General features: G+C 51.7%; 1 protein-coding gene across 1 annotated transcript; it reads left to right on the plus strand.

The window, feature by feature from the left end:
* The first annotated feature begins 811 nt into the window (after positions 1-811).
* Positions 812-14,528, plus strand: SELENON (selenoprotein N). The gene is made up of 12 exons (XM_016187898.2): positions 812-1,252; positions 1,848-1,965; positions 6,185-6,318; positions 9,043-9,255; positions 9,458-9,582; positions 10,130-10,267; positions 10,890-10,971; positions 11,375-11,560; positions 11,819-11,924; positions 12,334-12,446; positions 12,539-12,637; positions 14,036-14,528. The coding sequence occupies exons 1-12, from the start codon at positions 827-829 to the stop codon at positions 14,201-14,203; spliced, it is 1,908 nt and encodes a 635-aa protein (XP_016043384.2). The 5' UTR covers positions 812-826; the 3' UTR covers positions 14,204-14,528.
* The last annotated feature ends 1,969 nt before the right edge of the window (positions 14,529-16,497 follow it).

Consider the following 16,497-nt stretch of genomic DNA (forward strand, 5'->3'; position numbering starts at 1 on the left):
CATAGTATGGGTACCTAGTGCCCATTTGTTAACAGGTATACTAGCACTGCAGCTGGCAGTGGTAGCCAAGGACTGTCCTGCAGGTCCCCTGGGCTGGTAGTAGCTGTGCCAGCTGCTGCCCTCTCCTGGGAAAGTGCCGACAAAGCCATCCTAGGTTCCCTAAATAACAGAACAGCCTAAAAGGGCCAAGCTCCTGACCAACTGACAAAACAGGAAAGTCTTTCTCTCAACTCCATTCCTTTCCATGCTCAGGTCCTCCTTCAGGCATGCCAAGTGTCCAGAAAAATCATGGCCATGGCCATGCCAAGTGCAAAAGAAGAGAGGGTGACGGGTGACTGTAACACTGCTTCCACACCACCAGGGGCTGCCCCAGGGGCATGTCCTTCTCACCACAACCCACAAAAGTGCCCCTTTATTAGCCTTAAAGGTGAGGAAACACTCAGGGCTGTATCACCTGTCTGTAGCCTTGAACAGATATTTCTGCCCCCTGACAAATCTGCAGTAGTGACGCTCTAGCTGCACTGTCAAGGGAACAGGCTTGCTTTGTACTTTTTTTTTTTTTTCTAGATGATCAAAGACACTTTAGAGAGCAAAGGGTAAGGGTGGAGGGTGTGGTGGCCATCCACTGCCGGAGGATAGATAGTGACCTGCTCTGGCCCCCTCACATCACCCTGAGCGGTGGACACAGGCCTAGTGGCCTTTGAGTCCCTCTACCCCAGCCCCTCTAGGACAGGCGGCCCAGGCAAGATGGGAGGTAGAGGCCTGGCCTGGTCTTGGGAAGGGAAAGAGCTGGAAACGGCAGGGAAAAGGGGGTCCGAGGGGAGGCATGCCCTTATTGTCTCCGTGGACACGTCCGGACCCCACTGGAGGCCCAGTCACCGCGCCGCCCAGCACCCACCGCCCCTGCCCACCCACCGCTCAGTTGCGCTCCGCCCCGGCCCGGCCCGCGCGGACCTCCGGGCCCGCCCCCCGCCCCGCCCGGCTGCCTGCCAGTCGGAGCCCCGGGCCGCCCGGAGCAGCTGCAGTCGCCGCCATGGGCCGGGCCCCGCCGGGGGAGTACAGGCTGCTGCGCCCGCGCCCAGCCGCGCGGCCCGCGCGGCCCGCGCCCCCCGTTCCGCCCGAGCCCCCCGCGCCCTCGCCGCGCCGCACCCGCACCCTGGCGCTGCTCGGAGCCCTGCTGGCCGCCGCCGCCGCCGCAGCAGCAGCCCGGGCCTATGCCCACCACGCCGAGGCCCAGGCGGCCTCGCTGCAGGTCCGCCCTTCCCGCAGGGAAGCAAGGGGACTGGGGCCCTGGGGCTGCAGGTGGGGGTGCGGGTTGGTCCGCGTGGCCGCTCCGGGGGGTGGGCATGCACGGGAACTGGTAGGGGCGACGATGGCAGGTCGGCCCCCAGGGAATCAGTGGGTCCGAAAGGTGACGTGGCGGCGGGGGTGAGGGGATGGAGAGAGGCCCCGGGGTCGAGCCCACTCAGAAGCACGGGAGGGGCCGGTGAGCCCACTGGTGCGACGTGGGGCGGGAGCTCCGACTGAGTGAGGGGGACCGTCCAGGGGTGTGGACTCTAGACAAAGAGTGAAGCAGCTGGAAGGAGGGCTAGAGCTTGCTGGGAGGGTGGGGAGGGGGGCTGGAGAGGGCGGAAGAAGGCGGAGAAATGGAACAGATGCACTGGGTGGGATGTCTGCAGAGCATGGAATAAGGCAGGGAGCTGGGCCTCTGGAACAGAGCAGAGGTGACAACTGGACAGATGGACTGGGGGGTTGAGAGAAGACAGTTCTGGGAGCTGCCCCCACCATGCTTTTGGGACTCCATTTGGGTGTCAACTTGCAGCTCAGCCCAGCCTTTCTCCCAGCAGAAATCAGCAAGGAAGGTGCTGGGGACAGAAGGCCTCTTTCTCTTCTCCTCCTTGGATACTGACCAGGACATGTCCATCAATCCTGAGGAGTTCAGACCCATCGTGGAGAAGCTGATAGGTACCAGAGCACTTGGATGCTGGGGAAATGGGAGCTCAGGGTACCACTCTCAGCTCTTTGGCTGCTGTGTCCTCTCTGACACCTTCTTGCTGGTAGTTTGGTGAGCTGATCAACAGCAACAACAACACACAGAGCTCGTCAGCCCCCTTTCCTCATATGTGACTAATACTGGTTCACATTCCCTTCATGTGAGCTAGCTCCTCAGTTCCACAGCATCATATGAGATGATCACTATCAGGACCCTTGCGTTCACAGTTAGGGAGGCTGAGGCAAAGGAAAGTTCTCTAATTTGCATAGAAGCAGCAAAGTGAGGAAGTCCGGAGGTGGTGCAGCAGGTTAAGCACATATGGCGCAAAAACCAGTGTAAGGATCCTGGTTTGAGCCTCCAGCTCCCCACCTGCAGGGGAGTCGCTAAACAAGCGGTGAAGCAGGTCTGCAGGTGTCTGTCTTTCTCTCCCCCTCTCTGTCTTCCCCTCCTCTCTCCATTTCTCTCTGTCCTATACAACAACAATGACATCAATAACCATAACAATGTTAAACAACAAGGGCAACAAAAGGGAAAATAAATAAATAAATATAAAAAAACAGGAAAAAAATTTTTTTAAAAAAGCAGCAAAGTGGAGAGTCTGGACTCAAACTCAGGTCTTTTAGCTCTAGGCCCTGCTCCAGGTCACAGGGTTGAGGGTTAGAGAGTATTTGCAGAGTGGCCCATATGCAGCAGATACTGAGTATTATTATCAGTATTATTACCGAATATTCAGTGCCTTTGAGATATTGTCAGAGTCCTAGCTTATTTTCGACTAGCTTTTTTAAAAAAAATATATCTTACTTGTTCTATTTTAATGACACAAGAGAGATACAGGGAGTCGAGTGGTAGCGCAGCAGGTTAAGTGCACGTGGAGCAAAGCACAAGGACTGGTGGGAGGATCCTGGTTCGAGCCCTCAGCTCCCCACCTGCAGGGATGTCACTTCATGGGTGGTGAAGCAGGTTTGCAGGTGTCTTATCTTTCTGTCCCCCTCTCTAGCTTCCTCTCCTCTTTCCATTTCTTTCTGTCCTATCTAACAATGACAAGATCAATAATAATAATAACTACAACAACAATGAAAAACAACAAGGGCAAAAAAAGGAAAAATAAGTAAATAAATATAAAAATTTTTTTAAGAGACCATATCCGACAACAATGACAGCAATAACAATAATAATAACAACAGTGATAACAAGGGCAACAAAAGGGGAAACAATAGCCTCCAGGAGCAGCAGTGGATTCATACTAAGCCCCAGCGATAACCCTGGAGGCAAAAAAAGAAAAAGAAAGAAAAAAACCAGAACCCCAATCAACTCTGGCTGATGGTGGTGCTGAGGATTGAACTTGGGACTTCAGAGCCTCAGGCATGAAAGTCTTTTGTATAACCATTATGCTGGGAGGAGTAAAGTGCTGATTTGTAGGAGCAAGCACACATTCGTGTCTCTAGGAGCAGTCAGTTCTGTCATGAAAACAGATGGGCAGGTAAATAGGTCATCCCCATGTGGCTTTGTTCCCACCTCTTATTTTGCATGTACTTCTCCAAGCAACCTCCTTGCCCTTTTCATGGCCATAGAACTAGAGTTCCCTCCTTATGACCTACTGACCAAGCTTGCTGGTCTTAAGGACAGGTTTTCTTCTCTTAACAGTGAAAGGCCACTGTGAATGCAAAACTGGATCAAATTCTGGAAAAACAAAAACAACAACAAAAAGTCTAGGGGAATAGAGTTAGACCATCTCTAGTTAATTCAGTATGCGTTTTTAATTTTTAAACTTTACACCGCATGGATTTTACAAATCACTTATTGTGGATAAACATTATTTAAAAGCCAGGAAATAATGCTTTTTATGGGGAAAAAAAACCTAAGGACTATAAAATGCTGGACATTGTCATAAATGTCTGCAATAACATTGTGATACTCAAATAAGATAATAACCCTGCATATTCTTGTCTCTTTCCTCTGAAGTTCCTAGGTTGCCATTTGGGAAAGTTTTGCTGTACTGACTAATAAATGCAAAGCTAGTAATGATTCTTTAGAATAGGGATCTGAATCAGGAGCCCCAAGTGAAAGGATAGTTTCCTGACTCAGCCTCTTAAGATTCTGATTCAGCTGGGAGTCGGGCTGTAGCGCAGCGGGTTAAGCGCAGGTGGTGCAAAGCACAAGGACCGACATAAGGATCCCGGTTCGAACCCCGGCTCCCCACCTGCAGGGGAGTCGCTTCATAGGCGGTGAAGCAGGTCTGCAGGTATCTATCTTTCTCTCCCCTTCTCTGTCTTCCCCTCCTCTCTCCATTTCTCTCCTATCCAACAACGACAACAACAATAATAACTACAACAATAAAACAACAAGGGCAACGAAAGGGAATAAATAAATTAAATAAATAAATAAATACATTTTTAAAAATTAAAAAAAAAAAAAAAGATTCTGATTCAGTCATCTTGAGGGAGGTTCCAAGCAGATCTTATTTAAAAAGGGATTGTTAGGCTGGCAAAAAATAATTTACTTGGATAGTGTGCTGCTTTGCCATGTGTGTGATAAAGGTTCAAGCCTGGTCCCACCACATTGAAGGAAGCTTTCATGTTGGGGTTTTCTCTCTCTGTCTCTTTGTCTTTCTCTCTAGCTAAAAAAGTCAACTTGTAGCAGTGAAGCCTAGAGATGATCAAAATTAATTAAATAAATAAAAAGGCATCCTGGGAGAGTCTAGAGATTCTAGAGATGCTTGGTGAAGAACTGTCTGTCCATGTGTCAACAAATACCAGCATCACCTTTGTACCATGAACCTGTCTTGATCAATGAGACAAGCCCCAGCAGCTCTGTTCCATTATACAGACCTAGGGCCCTACCTTCTGTTTAGCCACTCCTGTTGAAATAGATTTCATTTCTCCCTCAAGTCTTCCTAATGACCCCTCCATAATGGAGAGCTTACAATACAGTCTTGCAGATACCTGAGCAGAAAGAGGTATCCACTTCCGTTCCAGCCTCTTATGCAGATAGGGGAGTGGGGGCCCCTGTAAAATTAGGAAGGAGTGGGTCTCCTCACTCCCAACCCTGTAAGCTTACTGTCTATCTCTCTCTCTGACCCTCAAGGTCACTTGGCTCTGTGTCTTGTTTCTCTCTATCGCTGACTCTTGTCATCAATGCCTCTCTGAGCCAAGTATGCTTCTACACAAGCATAATCTCCATCTCTCATGTAGGAACATCAGAGAGGCTGAGGGATTTGTCCCCAGATGTCCCTCCACCTCCATCCAGAGCTGCGTGGACCATGCCTGGCCCCATGTTTCTGCCCTCCAAGCCCTGGAAAGCAACCTTTCTCTTTGGTGCTCTGCTCCCCACCCCCTCGCCTGCCCAGAGGCCACCTTTGCTGGGTCTGGTACCCTAGTCACCTTAGATTTGGTTTGGAGAACAAAGGGAAGGAGACAGCAAGGACGGCCTTTCTGCAGCCAGCCTGGCCTGGAGGGAAGAGCACAGATGGAGTCAGAAGAATCGGATTCGAGCTGTGCCTCTGTGGCTCCCTGATGCGAATCCTCTGGCAATAATAATGCAGCTGACGTGGGCCAGTGAGATAGCTCACTTGGATAGTAAATAGCTTTAACCCTGATGACAAATGTAAATAGATAAAATTTAAAAATAACACATTAAAAAAAATCCAACTGGTAGTTATTATGTATTTGCTCAGCCTGGTGCTAACACTACAGTGGATGATCTCATTCTGTCCTCATAACAAGTCACTAAGTTACTGTCACAGCTGGGAGTGGGCAGAGCTGCAATTTGAACCCAGGTCATCTGAGTCTTTTGGGAAACTGAGACTGTGATTTAAACTCCCCAAGAAGATGACCACGGTTGACTGTGGTTTTAGACCAAAATAGGCCTGGGTTTGAATCCTGATTCCCTCTCCCCCTGCTCTCACCCCCTCCCACCTAGCGGTGTGACCATGCCAAAATGACTTCACCTCTCTGACCTCCCCACTTTCTTACTTGTAAGCCCAGTTGGTAATGATGTCAGCATCTGCCTCCCAAGGTTACTGTGAAACTAACGTAAGATACTTTTTCTTTTTTTTTTTTCTTTTTCAGTTGTTACTTTGGTGATTAACTGTTAACCCCTGCTCCAGACTTGGCTCCCTCAGTCATTAGTGTGATATTCTGAGAGGCGTGATGCTCTGAAGCAGGACCACCTCCACCAATCTGTGTCTTTTAGGCTCAACTCCGAAGCCCAGCTATGAGGAGGAAGAGCTGTCCTCTGACCCCAGGGAGGAGAAGCTTACCATAGAAACCCGGTTCCAGCCTCTGCTCTTGAATTCCATGACCAAGAGCAACAGCAGGTTCCCAGGGGTGAGTTGGGGTAGAGAAAGGTGGGGTTGGGGGCCGAGGGCAAGGCAGGGGATGCACAAGCAGGAGGGATATCTGTGCTCTGTTATCTTCCTTCTTTCCTTCCTTCCTTTATCAGCTGCTCTCTGTACACCCAACATTCTAGGCCCTAGGGGACCAGAAGTGATTGCAGTACTGTCCCTGATGTCTCTGCACACAGTCAGTGAGGGAGGCAGGAGAGATACGACTGGCAATCTGGAGGGGCTTCCTGGAGGGAATGCCATCTGACAGACTATGGGAGCAGGGCTGGGCTAAGTGATGCAGAGGAGGAAGTTCCTGGCTGGAGGAAATACCTAAGGCTTATAGGGGTGACTGAATGCCACATACCATCCAGATTTTCTGTAGGTCAGCCCCACTCCCAGGCTGCATGTTTCTTGGGGACAAGACGTGTGACTCACACACATACCTGTGTATCCCCAGGCCTCTGCCTCCTAAGAGCTGCTCTTGTGAACTTAATAAATCAACATGAGGTTTAACTCCTGGTCATAGGGTAGAGAGAGGCCTGCCCAATGGAGACCCAAGGAGCAAGTCTCAGATCCACCACAGGACCAGGCACCCCTTGTCCTCTCCTCTGGACTTTCTCCGTCTCACCCACCCCCAACTGTCCTCCAATTATGAGCCTTCTCCTAAGCTGCTCCCTCAACCAGGAGCAACTGTTTCTCTATGCCCTGCCAACACTTACTCAGCCTTTACATCTCAGCTGAAAGAAACCTCACTGGCAGAAAGGCGTGAAGCTAAAAGTGCTGGTCACCCTGAGGGCAGGGTTTGAGTATGGCTGGATATAGCAGGAACTGGAAGGATATCACCAGACCACAGAGGGTCTTGCTTGTCTGACTTTGGCCTTTATCCCACAGTAGCAAAATACCCTGGCAGATTTTGAATTAGGGGTATTCTCTCATCAGGTCTCTCTTCCTGGCTGGGAGCTAGGAAGAAAGGAGAGGCATAGAGGCCAGTTTCCAGGAGGGAGGAGGAGGCAGGCAGGAGTAGCAGTGATGGAAACAAGGGCAGCCTAGAGGATGCTAGTGAGGCCCCAAATGGAAAGTTAGGGGCAGGAGTATCAGGATGACTCAGGCTTCTGGCTGGTTGCCAGGTACAAGGCCTGCCAGTTACCCCATGGAAGGGGGGATGGAGGAAGCTGAGCTGGAATGAGGCCAGTTTGGACACAGTGGTTTGAAACACAGATTTCTCCTCTCATGGAAAGATCCCGCTGGAGATGAATTGGTGGTGGTGGGTGAAGCCATGTGAGTAGCCTCCCGCAGATCAGGGAGAGTAGAAGGGACAGATACTTGTGGTAAACTTGCACTTAGAGGGGAGACAGGTGAGGGGCAGCACCCCTGGCCCTGGCTTTGGAGAAGAGCCCCAGAGAATGCAGCTCCATGTGGCACCCCTGCTGGAGCTTCCCGCACACAGAAACCAGTAGAGCAGGACCTGCCCTGCCCTGCCCTGCCCTGCACAGCAAAGCCAGCCCTGCTTCCAGACCAGCCTGTTAATCCTCTTGGTGAGCACTGCACCTCTTTCCTCCTGCCTCCCACTTCACTCTGAGCCCAGTGTGGGTAGCATGCTGGACTCAAAGGCTGAGGCAGCTTCCGAATGGTTAAGGGCACCAGAAGGGTTGGGGTGGGGTGGGGAAACTCCTGTAGGGGGGGACCTGAAGGCCCCAGGATCCAGCCTCTGTTCCAGCAGATTCACAGAGTGATCTGCAGTGCTCTGACCATCAGCTCATCATCAGAAGTGTAGCTGGGTGATAGCTCACCCAGTAGAGTGTATACTTCCCCATGCACAAGGATGAGCTTCGAGCCCCCAGCCACCACTTAGGAGCACCTGCACAGGAACCTTCACAAGTAGTGGAGCAGCACTGTGGTCTTTCTCTCTGTCTTTCCTCTGATCCTTTATTTAATAATAGTTCACTCAGAGAAGGTGTGAGAGTGGGACCCCAGTAAAAACCCTGGTGGGAAAATGTGTGTGTGTGTGTGTGTGTGTGTGTGTGTGTGTGTGTGTGTGTGTGTGTGTGTGTGTGTGTTTCCAAAGTGTGGTAAGGTCTAGGAAGCCCCTCTGGTTGTGGGAAACAGGTTCAGCTTGAAGCAGGGTCTTCTCTGGGGAAAGCCTTTCTTCCCCATCTCTGTGGCTTTACTCTGCCCTCATCCCTAGAAGTTTTACCTAACCATGGCTAACATTTCCCTCTTCAGTCTTAGCTCCAAAGCCAAACTGAGCTGATCAGTGGGACACTGGCACTGAGAGGAGCCTTGAAGAAGGGCATGGGGAGCAAAGAGCAAGCAGGTGGGAGGACTGGTGTGCTGGCTTATGGGGAGGAGAGCAGCAGGATCTTGCGAGGTCTGGAGCTGACTGTGGCTTTGGAGTGAGGAAAGAAGCAGTCAGAACACTTTGCATGGAGCCCTCCATCTCACCTCACCCACCCCCCAACTGGCCCTCCCCCTCGCTCAGCTCTATTGCCTGAACAGGTCACCGCCTGAACAGGTCACTTCTTGGCTGGGGGCAGTGAGCTGAGTCTGTTCTGCCAGCCAGTGCCAGGCCTGTGGCTGTCCTTAGGGCAGGACGCACCCAGACCCCTTTCTCCCTTGACTCTTAAGTCAGTTCAGGCTCAAGATACACCTCTACTCATGCGTGTGACAGGGACCCCTAAAGTCATGGTCTGCAGTGCCCTAAAAACTTCCATGTTCCCCATCCAAGGTCTCCAACATGGCCCTGTCTGGCCTGTATAACTGGACCACCGCAGCCATACCCAGTGCAGTGTTTGCCACCCGCCACTTCCGGGCCTTCCTTCCCCCTCCGGGACATACGGAGCTGGGCAAGCCCTGGTGGATCATCCCCAGTGAGCTGAGCGTCTTCACTGGCTATCTGTCTAACAACCGCTTCTACCCACCACCACCCAAGGGCAAGGAGGTAAGGCAGCTGTTGGGAGGCCCAATCCTCCCCACCAGCACCTAGGCACCTGACACCAGGCCTGCCCCACCATTCCACATGCCTCCCAGGGATGTACCCCCACTTGGAACGCTGAGCCTGTTGATCCAGAGATTATTCTCATGGAGGAGATCTGGACCCATTTGGGCCCTGAGAATCAGCCTGGGTCTCACTGCCTCCCCAGGTCATCATTCACCGGCTCCTGAGCATGTTCCATCCCAGGCCTTTTGTGAAGACACGCTTTGCCCCCCAGGGAACTGTCGCCTGTCTGACTGCCATTGGTGACTTCTACTACACTGTGATGTTCCGGTGAGACATCTGGCAGCCCCTTCCTCACCTCCCACCAGGGCCTGGGGCCCAAAATAGTGTGGATGGTGGAGAGCCTTGAGGCCTGGACCCAGCTCAAAGCCCCAGGCCCCACTCCCCACCCTGTGACCTCAAGCAGATAGCTCTGGCTCTCTGAGCCTCCCTTTCCTCATCTGCAAGCCAGGGTGGAAGTGACAGTCTCCAGGGAGGAGAAGGCATGGACCACACTTAGCACAGGGCTGGTGACCATTGCTGAGTCATCCACACTGAAGGGGAGTGGGAGAGCTGCAACCCCTGGTCACCCACACCCTGGAGAGGTTAGACAAGTTTTCTGAGAAAGCCTCACATGAAATGCTGTGTGCAGATAGCACCCTTGGTGGCCTTAGATCTTCCCCACACATTTTTCTTCCTCCTCCTCACCCCCTACCTTCTTGCCAAAAATCTGGCCAAGGGCTCCCAGGCTTTGGGGGCAGAGCTGGGAAAGGAGGATAGGAGGGGAGGATTTCTACTCAGCAGGTGGACTGTTCCCAGCCAGACCTTTTCCCTCCAGAATCCACGCGGAGTTCCAACTCAGTGAACCGCCCAACTTGCCCTTCTGGTTCTCACCTGCCCAGTTCACCGGTCACATCATCATCTCCAAGAATGCCAGTCATATCCGTGACTTCCGGCTTTACGTGCCCAGTGACAGGTGGGAGCCCTGGTCCTACCCATCCTGGCCCTTGATACAGTCTGCTCCTCCTTCCCAATCTGGGAGCTGACATGGGTCCAGGCTGTGTCTGCCCCAGGGTTGAAGCAGGTGGGAATCCTGAACTTGAAGAAACAGAAGAGGGGCAAATGGCCAGGTCAGGCTGTGGGGACCCCTGTTGGTCCCCTGCTAAGGGCACCAACTGACCCAACCTTGCCAAAGTAGGTTGATTGTTAGCGCTGGGGTGCCCCCATGTGGTGGGTCTGTGGATGCACAGACCCTGCTGGAGCATGGAGGCTGGTTTTTCATTCCTGCCCCATTCTGTCCTGAGAGCAGGGCTGAGCTCTCAGTGGTGGGTGATGGTGCAGTACATGAGATACAAAGTCCTTCATGACCTGAAATGGCTGGGTCTATGGAGGGGGTGTGTGATTTCAGTGCCCCAGAAAGAAGTAGCCTGGGGAGAGTAGAGAGCTCCAGTTCAAAAGTCAAAATCCCAGTGGCTAACTTGCCTCAGTGTCATCTATCAAATTGGATCAGCTATGCACTTTGAGTGAAACACTCTGACACCTGGCTCATGGGCCCTGACAGTGGCATATGGCTACGTCATTTTCTCATCCATTCCCAGGTCTCTGAATGTGGACATGGAGTGGCTGTATGAAGCTGGTGAGAGCAGCAACATGGAGGTGGACATCGGCTACATTCCCCAGGTGAATGCATGGGGGGCGGGGTCATCCAAGCCTGGAAAGAAGGCAGGAGCTCAGCTACAGCCTTGTCGTTGGGTCCTCAGCCCAGTTGCAGGAAAGGTCCCCTGGGCTAAGGTAAGGGTAAAGGACAGAGTTCCTGGTAGAGTTCTGGGAAGCCACCAGCTCCAGTGCAGAGCTGTGTCTGCCACAAGCCCTCAGACAGCTCCTTGCAATGGAAGCTCTGAGTGGATACCAGACCCACTGCAACACCTTGACCTGCGCCCTGCCCTTCTTCCCTGGGGCTCAGTTGCCCTCACCTCTGCAATCAGTGGGTGTCTTTCAGGGTTTTCCAGGGCCCCTTAAGGAACTCTGGACCCTCTCTGAGACATCCCTCACCAACGTCATCCCTCTCTGATCTCTGGCCCAGATGGAGCTGGAGGTCACAGGCCCCTCAGTGCCTACTGTGACCCTGGACAAGAAAGGCAAAGTGATCAACCGCCTGCCCTCAGGGGAACCACTGAATTTTCTGTTTGAAAATATCAAGTGGCAGGAAGAAATGAACTGGGACGATGCTGTGCAGAGCCTAGAAGTGGCCATGTACCCTTTCAAGAAGGTGAGGCTGGACTGGGGTGAGGGCTGAGGTCAAGCTTCATAGTGCCAGGCATGGAGCTGTTGGGCAGCACAGGTACACTAGGCTCCCTGCAGGGCACAGACTGCAACCCCCCATCTCTCCCTCACACACAAATATACAACACATATATCTATACATGATACATGTCTATATGCTAAACACATGCACATCCACATCACACCCTTAGCACCTTAACGGACACCTGGCCACATACCCCTCTCTGTCTGGGTTGGGCTCTAGGTCAATTACCTGCCCTTCACTGAGGCCTTTGACCAAGCCAAGGCCAAAAACAAGCTGGTGCACTCAATCCTGCTGTGGGGAGCCCTGGACGACCAGTCCTGCTGAGGTGAGAGCCTGCCAGTTCCTGCACTTTGTGAGGTACAAGAGACTCTGTGACCAGTGGGATTCTGCTTTCAGTGCATGAGCGACATGGAGACTAAATGGCTGGGGGGGGGGGGGGAGGTAGTGCTGAGCCCACAGGGAGCCTCTGGACATGCAGGAGTCCTACTCAGACACTTTGACCTTTAAAGACCTTGGCTCGATGAAACCCCATCTCCAACCTCAGCTCAAGAGACCAGAGTGGCAATAACAGCTGGTATTTGTTTAGCACCTGCACTACGGCAGGCGCTTCGAATCTGGTATTTCACCTGGGCTCATGGGTCATTCTATAGTCTGCAACATGTATTACTGACTGCAAACCGCTGAAAAACATGTGGGGATGCCTCACTGCACTGGTCTTGCCCCTCCCTGAACAGGTTCAGGGCGAACTCTCCGGGAGACAGTCCTGGAAAGTTCGCCCATCCTCAGCCTCCTCAATGAGAGCTTCATCAGCACCTGGTCCCTCGTGAAGGAGCTGGAAGACATGCAGGTAGGTGGCAGGTGGGCAGGGAACAGCCCCACAGGAGTCCCTGAGACAACACTGGGGGCCAAGGTATTAGGAGTGTCCGACTGTCCCTACAGAACCAGGAGAATCCAGTACACAGGAAGCTGGCCAAACTGCACCTGGAGAAGTACAACTTCCCTGTGGAGATGATGATCTGCCTGCCCAATGGCACCGTGGTAGGCAGCCCCTCTGGGATCCAGCCCTGGGCCAGACACTTGGGGGGTGCAGAGGGATATCAGATTAGGGGACCAGCTTGCAGATATCATCAGGCTTTAGCTAGTCTGAGCCTTGATTGGTCTCATCTACAAAACAGGAATTGTGATGCCCACCTATCTGCCTTGTTTAGGAATCAGACTTCTAAGAGAAAGGGTCACCTCATTTTTTACTATAGTAAAAAAATTAACTGTTTCAAACCAAGATGTCAGAGCCCAATAGGCACCAGGGGGCACATTCTAGCAACAGAGCAGGTAGCATCACAGCCTGGAAAGGAGGGCTCATCTTGGACCATTGTAGCAACTTTTAGGATAGAAAGAGGAGGCAGTGGGCAGGCCTTGTGACAGATAGGGCCAGGGAAGACCCCAGACTGAGCCAGGCTTCAAGACTAGACCTCTCAGGTAGCCGGGTGGTGGCACACTTGTCAGAGCAGGCAGGTCACAATGTGCAGGGTCCCAGGTTCAAGCCCCTGGTCCCCACCTGCAGAGGGGAAGCTTCATGAGTAGTGAAGTAGTGTTGCAGGTATCTCTTTCTCTATATATATCTAGCCCCCCCTTTTTCCTCTTGGTTTCTCCATCAAATAAATAAAATTTTTAAAAGCCAGACTTTCCCCCATGAGTGCTTTTCACAGTGTTCACACCCAGCCTCCAGCTGAATTCTCATAACTTTTTTTGGAAGAGATGTCTATTTTACAGACAAGGAATCTCAGGCTCAAAAGGGCTCAACAACTTGGCAAAGGTTGCACCACTAAGCAAAGTTGCTGGTTTTGATCCAGGCTACCCTGGGCTCTTAGGAACAGTGCAGTTGCTGGGGCCAGCCTGGGATAGGCATCTTGTGAAGTCTTGGGTTTAAGGAAAAGGGCACCAACCCAGAGGCTTTTACTGTCCCCAGTTCAGGGTGATGAAGAAAGCGAGGAGAGCCAATCTATTGGAACATGTCCACTAATACCTCCCATGGTGAAACCAGGCCTAGGCAGAGCCTGAGGTTTTGAAGTTGCATGAGACAAACTGTTTCTGCAGGCAGCAGTGTCTTCCATGTGTTCTTCTGCTCATCTGTTTGTTTATTTACTGTGCACCTGCCCATGAGCTCACTAGCTGGGGAGGCAGATCTGGAAGTAGGCCCATCGAGCATGTGGGCATTGAGACAGAGGGTAGGTGAAGTCCAGGACTCAAGATAACAGCTAGGAGAGAGATCAATAATGTTGAAAAGTCTCAAGGTGCAAGAACCCTGTAGCCAGAGGGCCTTACGTGGGCAGAGGCAGGAGAGGGCACAGCCTAGCCAAAGTAAGCCAGGCAAGAAGCAGAGGAGTTGCTGAGCCTGGTCAGGTAGGCCTTGCTCTTCTCACCAATACCTTCTCTTAGATCCACCACATCAACGCCAACTACTTCTTGGACATCACCTCCATGAAGCTTGAGGACGTCAAGAACAACATCTTCAGCTTCTCCACTTTTGAAGACCCGTCCACAGCCACCTACTTGCAGTTCCTGAAGGAGGGCCTTCGTCTGGGCCTGCCCCTCCTCAAGCCTTAGGGTGCCTAGGGTGACGAGCCAAATCCGGGGGAGGGGTCTGGGAAGATAGGCCTGTGCCCCAAGACCGGCCCCTGTGGCCCAATGCCAGTGGTCCTTACACATTTCAAACTTTAGATATTCCCAACTCTGATTCTTGTACTGCCTATGAGGCCCAAGGTCAACTCAGGCTGGCCTCCTGGATCTGGTCCCGATATAGGGAGCAGACAAGTAGGTGCCTGGACTAACCAGACAGATGAGCCTCCAGCTCTGACTTTAACTATTGGCCCTTTGGCTCTGGAAGCTGCTTGGAACACCTCCGTTGACCCCCTATATTACTGCCCCCCCCCCCAAAAAAAAAAAAGTAGAGCCTGAGATTCTCTCCCTGGAGATCACCCACTCAGGCCCTTCTGGAATAAAGAATAGGGAGGAGTGGCTGCTAGGAAGATGGGATGACCCTGCTCTCCTGTCGCCTTCCTCCCAAATGTCATTTCCCAGCATCAGGGGAGGTGGGTTGCCAGGGAAATGTTCCTCTCTGGAGTCTTCTCCCTGATGGACAGCCCTGGCTTCCCTCCTAGGATCCCCAGCCAATCCTATGATAGCCAGAGAAGCCTTCTGGACGCTCTAGATAGAAGCCTTCTTCAGAAAGGGAGACCATCCTGTATCCTTGCTGCTCCCCAGCCCTTACAACCAATTCTAGGCCTTTCTTTCTTGGAAGACAGCATCTGGGGAAGTTTACTGGAAGCAGGCTTCTGTCCTTAGCAAGGGGCCCACTGAGTGATCCCTGAGACCCAGGGCCAAGATACCCCACTGTGCTCCAGCACAGGCTCACAGCAGGACTTTGGGGGCCAGTGCCCCCTCAAGCCTCCTGCCATCAGACCCCAACTCCACAGAAGTGTTCCCAGTCAGAGAATGCAGCCTCTCCAGAGCCAGCGCCAGGTGACCCTTGATGCTTCTTGACCATTCTTGGGACCTTGATCTATGTCCCAAGCCACTGACCATAGCCAGTCTCAGTCTCAGTCAGTCTCTCTCTCTCTCCCTCTCTCCCTCCTCCCCTTTTATACATGCAAGTATATTTTTATGTGAACTTTATCACAGTTTATAGGTATTTTTTGATAACCCCAGTGCTGAGGAGAATGAAGGGGGCTATGGCTTTCCCCAGCAGCTGCCACATGATGGCTGGATCTGAAATCTTAGATGGGTCTGGCTTGATGTTTTTGCAGCTGCACCTATGGGAAGAAATATGCCTCTCATTCCTCTCTTCTGGCTCTTTTTTATTTTAATTTTTTAATTTTTTAACAAAGGTCCTCAGAAGATCAGTGTATAACTCACCCCCTTCCCAACCCCCCACTTTGTCCTAGTTTAATCCAGCAAACCTGTGAGGGCAATATTACTTGTCCCCATTTTACAGATGAAGAAGCTGAGTCCCAAGGTCAGTTGGTAGCAGTATTGAGGTTCAGCCTCTGTCTTAATTTTTGCAGCATTTTGTTTTGTACTATATTCCCATTCCCCCCCCCCACCTGTTTTTACTGTAGTAAAAAAAAATAAAATGTTTCAAACCAAAATGTCTTGTTCATCTCTGATCTCCAGATGAAATGAGGCCTAATCTGGCAAGCTCAACAGGTAGTATGTTTCTGGGAAGCAGTACTTCCATGCCTTTTGCTGAGAGAAAGGCTTCCTGGTATGAGTAGCAGAGGCCTGTCCTCTGGAGACAGTCTGCCTGCCCAACAGGTTCTTTCCCTGTGCTACTCTGGGAATCAGTTTTTATCCCACCTAAAGTGCTCATTACCTGGTTTTCTGCATCCACATTTGAGGCCACAGTCTAACCTCCACTGTGCTTCCTGCTGCCTTCTTTCTACCCATCTGCCCTTTCTCCTCTGTCCCCAGTGTGTACTGTAATAAAATTGGAGAGACTAGAGTAGTTCAAAGTGCCTTTCTCTTGAGCTAAATGTTAGTTCTGTCCTTCATGGTCAGACTCCTCTGCTGGCAGATGGGCAAGGGAGTGTGGCTGGAATGCCTTTGGGGACTATCTTATCTGTCACCAGAGAGCTCCAGTGGCCTGTTTAAAATAAATTCATGACAGACTCTAAAACAGAACATAACTATTTTTTAATAAGCTGATGATGTGTGTTGAGAATGATTCTAAAGCTAAATTGTCTTAGATTCCACTGTCTTGGCAATAGAATCTGAGACAGGTATTAGATTTCCCCCCTCCCCCTTTGCTTTGTTTTTTAGGGAGTGAACTTCTGAAAACAAAAGAGTGCAGCAGATTGGGGAAAGGGAAAACACTGAACAGGAAAGCAGTCTCAGAGCCCAGC

Source organism: Erinaceus europaeus, chromosome 13 (genome assembly GCF_950295315.1).
Source record: "Erinaceus europaeus chromosome 13, mEriEur2.1, whole genome shotgun sequence".
Classification (NCBI taxonomy): Eukaryota; Metazoa; Chordata; class Mammalia; order Eulipotyphla; family Erinaceidae; genus Erinaceus; species Erinaceus europaeus.